This window comes from Octopus bimaculoides, chromosome 2 (genome assembly GCF_001194135.2).
Source record: "Octopus bimaculoides isolate UCB-OBI-ISO-001 chromosome 2, ASM119413v2, whole genome shotgun sequence".
Taxonomy (NCBI): domain Eukaryota; kingdom Metazoa; phylum Mollusca; class Cephalopoda; order Octopoda; family Octopodidae; genus Octopus; species Octopus bimaculoides.
The window spans coordinates 146,685,296-146,696,947 of NC_068982.1; the positions used below are offsets into that span (position 1 = coordinate 146,685,296).

Here is an 11,652-nt window from a genome sequence, read left to right on the forward strand (position 1 = left end):
TGTGTGTGTGCGTGTGTGTGTGTGTGTGTTATATACCATATACACATACATGTACGTTCATACATTTATCAGAATCAGAAATCATTATGATTATGATCAATATTATTTATTGTTGTTGTTGTTGTTACTACTACTATTACTATTACTTCTACTGAATGTTGCCGTGAATGGACGCTACACTTTTCACTTTAGACAATTCTCAGTTCTACAAGATTACTTATTGCTTGCTGATTCCTTATTGGCAAAATTTCAAGTTTTCCCTGCCCCTTTTTAAATTTGGAGTTTTAGCATAAGAATTAAGGAAAGCTTTTTTGATATATATCAGCAGAGTGTTTTTTTTTTTTATTTAACTTTGTTCCTTTTAAAACATCTATCAAAATGCTATTTACTTTGTTTTCCGTATTCCAAAATATCCACATCAGTTGTAATTAGAAGAGATACTTGTCCTAATGGTAGATACAGTTTCAATGCGTAGGAGTAAAATCCACTTTGGACACTTCTGTTCAGAAAGAAATGAAAACAAATGAGTTAACAACCTACAGCAACAGCAGAGGCAGCGACATTTGCCGGTTCTTGAATTGAATCCAATAGTAAGGAAAACCATGAGTGTTGTCAGTTGCTGCAGCTATAGTACTAGTGGTCGCCATTCTGAGAATGGCCTGAACAGAAAATAGAAACACAGAATCATTCCACCCTCAACATTACCAACACCACAAACTGATGAAGTGGACTTCGAAAAACTGATGGCTCTATACCACTTTGCACAGAGCCAGTTAGAAGTTCCTAAAAGGTTCTCCACGGCAGTGATGAAGTAGACACAGAGTTCAGAGTAAAATGGAAAGAGAATGAAAATAGAATAGATCCAGACCTGAATCAAGAGTTGCTGGAAGCCCTCTATTGAATGACTCTGGTTACAAGCAGCGAAGAAATATATACAGCCTGATGGAACAACTGGTGAACTAAAACAGTTTTAATAAAATACAGTGTTGATACTTTTCTTTTAGTATTTCATAATGTTGCTGTAACTTCTATTATAAGGTTTAATTCTGCCGTGCACTTAGATGTATTCTTTCTTGATTGTGAATAGGCTGCCAGAGACAATGCCGTGAATAGGTTCTACCTGATCTCCACATTATGCAGTTGATTCATGTATTATATAGTCTTCACTACATGCTTTCGGCGGTTTCTGGTGGAGGAGCATCGATACTGTACCTCAGTTAAGTATTCTGAAGTCATAGTTTTAAGACCTCACTTTTCTCACACTGTTGCTAATTGTCATTACCTACTTTCACTCTCTTTCTCTATCTGTTTCAGGCATTGACCATCGCTTTCCCATGGCATTCGGTAACCCCACTTATATCCTAGATTTTAGCCTTTTCAAAATTTCAGTAGTTGGTTTTCCTTTTTCTTCAAACCAGCTGTCATTTCAGCATCTGTTTATTATTATTTGCTTTCTTCAAGACAGACAACAGCTCTTCAAGACAGACAGTAGCTCTTCTGGGTTTTTTCTTTTTCTTTTTTTTTTCTTCTTATTATTTTGTTCATATTCTGTAGTTATTTAGTTATTTGTATTAATTTTCCATTATCCATTACTAGTTATTTCTGCTGTCCTACAGTGTATTATAATTTTCCAGATGGCTACATAAGAATTTAATCTCTTCGTATTCGTGATAAATATAATCTTTCTATATCAGTTTACGCTAAATGAAGTCATTACATTTTTTTTAATGTCTATTCCTGCTACTTTGTTTGCCATCCAATTGAAAATATAATAACTATAACTTATTAATGGGACAGCAAGTGTATTGATGTCTAGTTCCATATTTAACTATTAATCTAGTGGGTCTATGAGATTTATTCTTAATATGTTATATGTTGTAAACAGTCTAGTATATTAATTCCTAAGTACTTGGGCGTCTGTATTTTTTCTGGTTCTATTATAACATTTTTATATATAGCATGGCGTTAATGGTTTTAATCAAATTTCCTCCTTTCGAAGTTGCTTTAGAGTATTTTTCTAATCTGAATCTCATATCAATCTGGTAGATACATGTTCTCTCCGTAGTAATATTTCTTGCTGTTTATCATATGCATCGTGCGACTTAAGGTCATCCGTACCCAAAACATGGTTCATTAAACTTACCATGGTATTAGTAGGTGTCTAGACTTGTTTAACATGTCGTTAAATGCGTTTTCTCTTGTAATATACCTCTTCTAATGGAAATGCGTTTAGTTTTCATTATTCCTTCTATTTTTATGAGTATCTGTACAATTGCTAAGACATGTTTCGTGCGTCCTCCTAATACTGGTATTACTCACCTCATGGCTAGTGTTTCCATATTGACAAAAGGCTTCTGGTAGTTAGTCTTTTCTATGCTCAGATTCTTCTTCCTCTTGCTGTCTCAGGTACGGCGGTATTATTGATCAGTTACTGATCTTCATATCAATACAATTCATTGCAGCGTCCCTTCTTTTTGTACAGATTTTCAGGATTGTTCAGATGCTATGTTCGCTATTTCGAACGCACTTCTTCGTGGTAATTCCCTTTCTAACCACATCCTTCTCCTAATTTTTTTCTCCTTTCTTTGCTGTTGGTGCTGCATTGATTTCTATAATTTTTAACAAATTCTTGGTAAAAATCGGTTTGGGTCACAGTCGAATCATTGACGTTCTTTTTATACTAACAAATTCTTTGTGAATTAGCGAGGATCTCTTGGTTCAATCGTTCTTTGATTTAGGGTCCCCCAAAGGGAATTTACCCGATTCTTTAAGCTGTCCTCACAGCTTTTCTGCGTTCGCGAACTCCTTTCTTTACTGTAGATTACCGACACATGCGACGCTTATAAGTTTGTTTACAAAATGTTCTCACAATCCCAAAAGCTATTATTTAGCATTAAAATAAGATCGAATCTACTACCAGAGGTCTCTTAGCCTATTGGTTAGAGCGCTTAGCCGGAATTTGAGAGGCGCAGTGTTCGATTCCTTGTGGAAGCTTACTGGCTACAATTTTCCGTCATGGATGCAGGAAAGTTGTCCTCATCCACACATTCCTTTATATATAAAGAAAACGTTAGATATGTTTCGACAAAAGATTGGTCTAGGCCATGTCTAACTTAATAGCACCACCTGATAAAATTATCTGTCAGAAGTGGGATATATATATATATATGTCAGAAGTGGGATATATATATATATATATATATATATATATATATATATGTAGTATTTGCCTCTTTCTCTTTTCAATTATGCCGTCTCATCATTAAGGACTGAGCGACCCTTTCTCTTATTTTGTTACTTTACTGATGCCACCATGTTGTTTATTTCTTGTTTGAGTAAATCTGAAGAATTCCCTTCCAACAACGATTGCCTTATATCTTATTTAACTTAGTAATATTGATTTTGCATCTGTTTCAATTTGGTCTGATTTCTTTTTATTGTTTTGCCATTTTATCATAGAAATGTAATGTCGTTGGTTTATAGGAAGATTTTCTTTTTCATAATTCTTCATTTATTTATTAATAAATTGATATAGATTGTCCTGATCATAATTTCCACCATTAAAAATGTCTGTTCTGAAATCTTATATCTCCCTTAATTTATATTTTTGTTTGTATTGTTCTTGTTCGGTGTTTGTTACCAGTATTTTGTAGGAATTATACGATTTGATTTGATTTGGACATATTCTATTATTAGTCATTTTGTTTTACATGCCTTAGTTTTATATTTGCGGATTACTTTTCAATATTTTATGGCTTTTGTTGTTGTTTTGTTACGTTACTTGTGTCTTTTTTTTTTCAATTTCTGTTCCTTTTTTCTTTTATTTTGTGAATATATCTTTTTAAGTTATTCTGTTGGAGTCCAGCGATATATTTAGGTCTAGACATAAAAATATACTTTTCAGACATGTTGCTTTTTGAGATTGTACCTTTGATACTACTTATGTGAACTTTTACACTATCTCAAGAATCAAATGCTTCAGAAAGATATTTAACTTCATATTACAAATATCAAAATAAGCATGGAATTTTCGCTGGTACTGCCAGTGTTACTATTGTTGTTGTTGTTGATGCTGTTGCTGATGGTGTTGTTGTTGTTGAGAAATAAAATAGTTGTTGTTAAAAAATAAACAGCTAGACCTGTAGAGTTCCGAGCCAAATGTTTGCGCTAATTACATTTCTCTCTCTCTCTCTCTCTCTCTCTCTCTCTCTCTCTCTCTCTCACACTCACTTACTCTCGCCCCCCTCTCTCTCTGAGTTTAAAATATGTTCGATGATCGACTTTTCTTTTCATCCATCCAAGATCGATAAATAACGTGCACTTCAAATACTGCAATAGACGCAGTTGACTTATACCATTATCAAAATATATGGTTTTGTGCTAACTGTATAAATTATTGTTATTTACAGCTTCAATAAGAGTGATGGTTAGGAGGTTCAGTATCATTCCTTTAAATTCTGAGTTTTAAATCCATCAATGTCGACCTTGCTTTCTGCTGTTCTTCAGTCAATATAATATGTACCAGTCAAGTAGATTCGTTGTTCGAGAATCACCTCTTCAGCATTTACGGATTTATGCCTATGTAAGAAATTATTGTTAGGTAGATTTTGTTGAATGTCACAAAACTAAACCAAATACAAAACAGCCCCTGTTTGAATCATAATATTTGTTTCTGCTAATATTTATTAAATGCATTAGTATTACAGAAGACTAAAGGAGATAAAATATTATATATCTTCCCCATGGAGGAAAAGTGTTTTGTTCAGCGTGCTGACTAACGTTTCTGCCAGCTCACTGCCTTTATAATTATTTTCAACTACCGTTAGTAGGCCTGAAATTTTGAGAAGGGGCAAGTCGATTACATCAACCTCAGTGCTCACATGATACATATTCTATGGACCCCGAAAGGATGAAAAGTAAAGTTGACTTCGGCTGAATTTGCACCCAAAACGTAAAGAGACATAAGCATTTTGTCCTTTTGCCGAACGATTCTTCCAGCTTGTTACGTTAAGGAGGAGAATGAATTTTAGTTTGCAATTTATCTTCCGACTCATTTCGTTTTGTATTCAAATTCTACGTAATTCCACTTTACCGTTCATCTGTCATGGTTGATAAAATACAATATCAGACAAGTACCGGGGTTTGTAGTTTTAAATTATCCCCTACCTTCAAAACTGCTGGCCTTGTGCCTGAGTCAAAGCCCTTATTCATTTGTTTTGGGCGTGAGTTACAGAAATACACTTGAAGTGGTAACAGTTTGAAATGTTCCCCATGATAATGATTGCTAACTCCCTCCATCACGGAAAGAAGAAATCAAATACGTTCGAATAACGACTATTGGAAATAATGGCTGAAAAAAAAACGTTCATATTTCTTTCCAGCTATTAGCTGCAACGCCATTAATAACTTATACATGAATAATAAGTGAGACCAAAAATTGCAAGTGATAATGAGGAGTATAAAATTATGGAAGCATGTGATAATAGAGATGGCAACAACAATAACGTCGATAGTAGTATTGCCAGTTAAAACAACAAAAGTAGTAATAATATCAGTGGTAATGAGAAGGAAAATATCTAAGATATTTTTTCCAAGAAAACATTTCGATCACAAAATGCGGCCATAGTTTAACAGTAATTAAATAATTCTACCCACAAAGAATTACGCAACTAAATGGAAGACAATTATGTTCATATGCATAAGCCGTAAGAGGAAAGAAGACAAAAAAAATTCGATCAAAAGGCACTTTAGACGGAACATTGTTAAAGAACTCAAGCCACATTAAACACATGGGAAGGACAGTTTATTTTCGATTACGGAATAGAATTATCTACTCACAAGACCAAAGGACTGAAAATGCTCTGGTCGGTCTGGATATGCAAAACAATCATAACTACTGCTTCGTTCAGGAAGTAACTCGGTTTGTTTATATAGAAATAGCAGGTGACCAGTTGAGGTAAAACATTCATGCATGTTTTGGGATATCATAGATGTCAGCATCGACCAATGTGAGGACTGCCTTGGAATGAATCTCCATTTTGCTGCACCGAATACACAAAATATTGGGTTTTATCAGATGTTTTCCTGATAAAAGAGCTAGATACCGATAATTCTAGCTTAATACAAGTTGAATATTTATGGTTGGTGTTTTTAAAATGACGCGAGTATAGAAGTGTGTGTGTGATTATTTTAGTTCAAAGAATTCTAAATTTTTACGTTTGTGTATCTGTTTTTCAAGATACTTGATGTGAAATCTGGTGTTGAAACAAATATTAATATACTTGAGGATGATCATATTTTGCCAATTAAACACGCGCAGCTTTATGATTATCATTGCGAGTTGGCAGAATCGTTAGCACGCTGGGTGAAACGCTCAGCGGTATTTCATCCGTCGCTACGTTCTGAGTTCAAATTCTGCCGAGGTTGACTTTGCCTTTCATCCTTTCTGGGTCGATAAATTAAGTACCAGTGAAACACTGGGGTTGATATAATCTACTAGTCACCTCCCCTCCAATTTCAGGCCTTGTGCCTTTAGTAGAAAGGGCTATTGCTTTGGTTTCTTTGTCAAAGCTCTTTCGTCACATCACGTGACCTTTTCGGTGACTCTTTATTCCACGTGTCTCCTCTTGTTTTTGATTAGTTCATTTTGTCTTTCTGTGTTATGTATCCCTATCTGCGCATGTGTTTGCGTCTGAATTTGTATGCGTGCACGTGTGTCTGTGTTTAGTATGAGTTTTGCGTGTATGTGTATGAGTTTGCTTACTACACTGTACCCGTGTCTTTTATTGTCATTCTATTTATTTATTTGATTATTCATTTGTTTGTTTTTCTTTCCCAGTCCAGCTTTAGTGAGTTGATGTGTGTCATGAATGTGCGTGTGTGATAATCGGTTTATATATTATGGTGTTTGTATCAGTGTCTCCTTTTTTTCTTCTCTCATTTTGTCTTTAGTCGTCGGGTTGCGTGGAGTGATGGGGTAGAGGGCTATTATTATTCCGCTCACATTTTCTGTTGAGGTCTGGTCTGTCTATTACTGTGTGGCCTCCGTAATTTGTATGTCCCTAAACTTGCCACACATAGCCAAAGCTAACCAACTCAAATCCCCCAAATGTTTCACTATACTTAGCTGAAGCACATTAGATAAAGAATACAGCTTCCGATGTTTGGAGAAAGGATTGTAAGCTTCAAGACAGGAAAACAACTCAGATGATTTTCAGTTGAGAAATGGATTCGAAGTTTTGAAGACTTTTCCATGTTTAAGAACTAACAACAGCAACAAATCTATTCTATTAAAATATAATCTACATACTCAACAAACAGTTGACACAAGAATTACAACAACAACAACAACAACAAAATTCAATAAAAAGAAATGCTGGTTTATGTTTTGTCTTGTAGTTACCAGCTTCCGGATCATAAGTGGTGAGTGGGGAGAAGAACATTGCGTGCTCATAGATGAAGTGATAGCAAATGAATGAGTGGAGGAACATTTTCAATATGAAAAATGAAAAATCATGCAAGAGATGCACCGACCGACAACAGAAGCTTTCTTAGTAGCCCAACATCGGCCAGAAGCTCCAGTTCCAGCTTGCATCACCCTATTATGCAACAGCCTGGAGATTGTAGCTCTTGGTGAGCAAGGGCCTTTTTGTCACTAATATGACAAGAATAAAACTGTCGAAAATCCCACAAAATCCCACAAAAAGTTTCGAGTTATTCTTATATTGTGGGATTTTCGACAGTTTTATTTTTGTCATAACAGCTGGGAAAAGTAAGTAAATTGCATTTTGTTCTCTCGAAATTGCAATGTGACGCTGATCGGTGAGCTAAGAAAACAAAAATTCGAAACATTTTGCTAGATAAAGAAATCAAAGGATTTCTACAGAAACCAGTAAAGGTTAAACGACTGAATAAAATGACAGTCGTAGTTTATCTATTGATGATGTATCTCGTTCCTGATGATATGGTGAGTTGTTGCTTTTTGCTTTTAGTTCCAGACTTATGGAACTAAAGCAAGCAGACCTATGGTCAAAAATTTTACAACCATGACCACCCGGTATTTTTTAAAGGCAGGGTTTGTGTTAATATAGATTCAAAAAATGCTTGTAGCAAATCAAGCGACCGCGAAATTCTTTCCTCGTTGCTCGTAGAGGGAGGATCACATTGTGAGCATACAACACCCGACTTCTTACAGATGGATAGATTTTCTGGAATTTCTACATAAACACTTTGTCTGTCTGTCTGTCTCTTTCTTTCTCTCTCTCTCTCTCTCTCTCTCTCTCTCTCTCTCTCTCTCTCTCTCTCTCTCTGTTGCTGTCTCTCTGTTGCTGTCTCTCTCTTGATTACATCTCTCTCTTTCTCTCTCTCTCTCTCTCTTTCTCTCTTTCTTTCTGTCTCTCTCGGCCTAATTTATTACTCAATGCAAGGCCGTATGCTGCATGTATTAAAAGCATTGGATTTAGATATGATAAACTGTCAGTGAGACTAAGATTGTCAGCACTCTCATTCGATCTAATCAACTATCTTCCTTATCATTATTGAGCACAGCTAAGGCAGCTAGATAGAGAATCGTTAGTGCGTCGTACAAAACGCTTTGCAGCATTTCTTCCCTTTCTGAGTTCAAATTCTGCCGAAGTTAAGTTTGACTTTCATCCTTTCGGAATCGATAGAATAATTACCAAAGCAGCACTGGCGTCGACTTCATCCTCCTTTCAAAATTGCTGGCCTTGTGCCAAACTTAGAAACAATAATTATTATTAAATTATTATTTCTAATTTACGCACACGACCAAGAATTTTAAGGAGATGTTAGCCGATGTCTTCCGATCAGACTTCAACTTCTGCTTTTCATCCACTCGGATTCGATAAGTAAAAGTGTCAGTCAAATACTGGGACCAACATCAACCACGAATCTCGTTCCCCACAAAATGTTTGGCCATGTGCCTAGATTAGAAGCAAGTGTTATTGTTGATGTTAGAGTGAACGGATTGTCAGAATCGTTAGGGCGACGGACAAAATTACCTTGCGATATTTTAATTGCATACCTTGAGGTTCTGAAGTCAAGTCCCTCGGATGTCTACTTTTCTTTTCATCCTTCTTGACTCGATGCAATGCATGACTTTGTCTTGAACCTGGGTTAGAAAATAACAATCAATGATTATAATTCTTCTCAACGAAAAGTAATCTTTAGTTTTATCAAATTAAATTATTAAGAAGATAAATGGCACAAGTTTAAAAGGTACAAGAGCGGATTCAAACCGCCAACACCTCCTCAAAATCAAAATTGCGGCTTTTTGTCCATGTTAGAAATAAAGTGATTACGCTTATCTATTTACTTAAAATCAAATCCCACGACCGTCTTCTTCAGTCTTTTCTCTCTTCACATCTGAGGCCATGATCACTTCAGCTTCCAATACATCACTACTTAGCTCCTTTGAAATATATCTATCTAAAATTCTGAGGTCAATTAATCCAACTTAATACAACACATATATCTACATATATACACCATACATGCACAAAATAGTTGTGCTCTTCAACACTATACTACAAATTGTAAAGGTAAGCACAGTTGATTATATTAATCTAGTAATTGAGTGGATTTTTTTAGTTTCTTGATCTCTGAAGGATGAAAGGCAAAGCTAACCTTAGATAAAATTGAATTCAAAGCATAAAAGGCGTGATTGAATATTTCAATGTATTTTCTCTGACGTTTTGAGGCTTGACAAGGCTGAAATGCTTAACATCAGATGTTTATCTTTCTAACAGTCTTTATTATCTTCTCGTATCACTTGAAACAAAAGATGAGGAGAGAGAGTGAGCTTCAGTAAATTTGATGAAAGAATGATTAGGTAAATTACCCAGGAGTAACTTAACATAAAAATAATAGTTAAGTCCGTGATAATCTAATGTAGTAAAGTTACACCTTTAAAGAGGAGAACGAGTTGTTAGCTGAATGAGGGCAAGAAATAAGAAGTGAGTCTCATCTGTAAGATGGTTTAAAATTGTCGGAGCCCTGGGAACAGTGAGCAAAAATCTCGAGAAGTACGTGGAACAAACAGGGGCTGCAATAAGGGTGGAGCACTTGCAGAAAACAGCACTGCTTGGAACCGTTCCAATACTCCGGAAGGTGCTCGAAAAATAAGAGGTGTTACCTTATTTCACTGGTAGTGAACAGCTGACACTATTCTGCCTGGAGAACTCAACTCATTTATAGATTGGCTTTAGCATTTGTTATCCATTATTTTACTGATATTGTATAACGGGGGTTTTAATCTCATGTATTATAGACTATTGTATAAAACTGAATTTGGCTCAAGTTAAATTGTGATTAAAGATTGATTCCTATAACAGTATTCAGTTTCTATTTTTTCTGTCTTTATAAGCCGTTATAAAAACAAAAATCTCAAAAAGATAATGATTTTTGTTTTTATAACGACTTTCCTTCAGAGTCTCTCCTTCACCTTTTTGTTTTCAGACAAATAAAGAAAACATAACTGTTGTTATTGGGTGAGAGAGCAGTGCATGCCATCAAAGTGACACTGGGGTACAATATACAAAGCCCAATATACCCATCATGACTGCCTGTCTGATAAGGGTACACCAGGCACATGCATCACAGTCATATGTGCCCGAGACGATGATCTCATATCAAGATAAACAGTGCATGACCTTGCAGGTGGCGCCCAGTTAGAATTTTCTTCATATCGAGTAGTCCATCTCGCTCAAAATGTCCCTGAATAAGGGTTGTTTAAGGATGTTGAACGAAACACCCATGTTTCCAAAAGTGAATAATTCAAACACCGAAGAATTCTTCTCAACGCATAGCTATAATGCTACTCCACTACTAGTGCTTGAGTTCAGAGATGCACATATCGTCAGCCACCAATGGACATTCACAACTGGTTAAGGTCAAACAACTGACAAGCAAATCTGTGATGTTGAGCTGAATATTTTTTTTTAATGATCAACGAATGTTAGCTTCAGTTTGAAGTTTCATGAAACATTATTGTCAAGTTTTAATGTTAAACGGTCTTTTGCACCTTCGAGCCCCAAAAAGTGTTCTGTTTTATTTTTGTCTTTTGTTTTTGGAAGAAGATAAATAAAGATAACATTCTCATTTCATGTATATTCTATAGAAGTTGGGTATGTTTGATGCCATACTCCACGGTACTCTTAAGAACCTAGTGAAATGTTTTGTCTGCCTGAATGCCAGTACTTGCAGTTTCGGTAGACATGTAGATACTGAGCAAATCATAAGACCATTTGAATCTCAAAATAACCTCTGTTAACTGTGAATGCTTCTGAATTATTTCCGTCTTATGTGTTTTACGATACTAGTTGCTTTTTATTTTAAGTTGGTTGCAAATTGACGGGATTGTTAACATGCCGGACAAAATGTTTAGCAGTATTTCGTCTGGCTCTTTACGCTCTCAGGTCAAATGGCGCCGAAGTTGACTTGCCTTTCATATTTCCGGATTCGATAAAATAAAGTACCACTCAAGTACTGGGGTCGATGAAATCGAAATCCTCTTCCCCTCAAAACATGCTGGACTTGTTCCAAGAGAAGAAAGAATTATCAGTTGGTTTAGTGGCATATTACATTTAGTTCGTTGTCCACTTATATAGCAAGCATATTATACTTTTACTTCAG

The 11,652-nt window shown here is 35.6% G+C and overlaps 1 protein-coding gene across 1 annotated transcript in view; it reads right to left on the reverse strand.

Moving 5' to 3' along the window:
• Positions 1-11,652, reverse strand: part of LOC106872178 (uncharacterized) — a 16,777-nt gene that overhangs the window by 2,951 nt on the left and 2,174 nt on the right. The window contains exon 2 of the mRNA XM_014919070.1: positions 9,044-9,130. Within this exon, the coding sequence (XP_014774556.1) occupies positions 9,044-9,130 (87 nt within the window). The remainder of the gene's footprint in view (positions 1-9,043; positions 9,131-11,652) is intronic.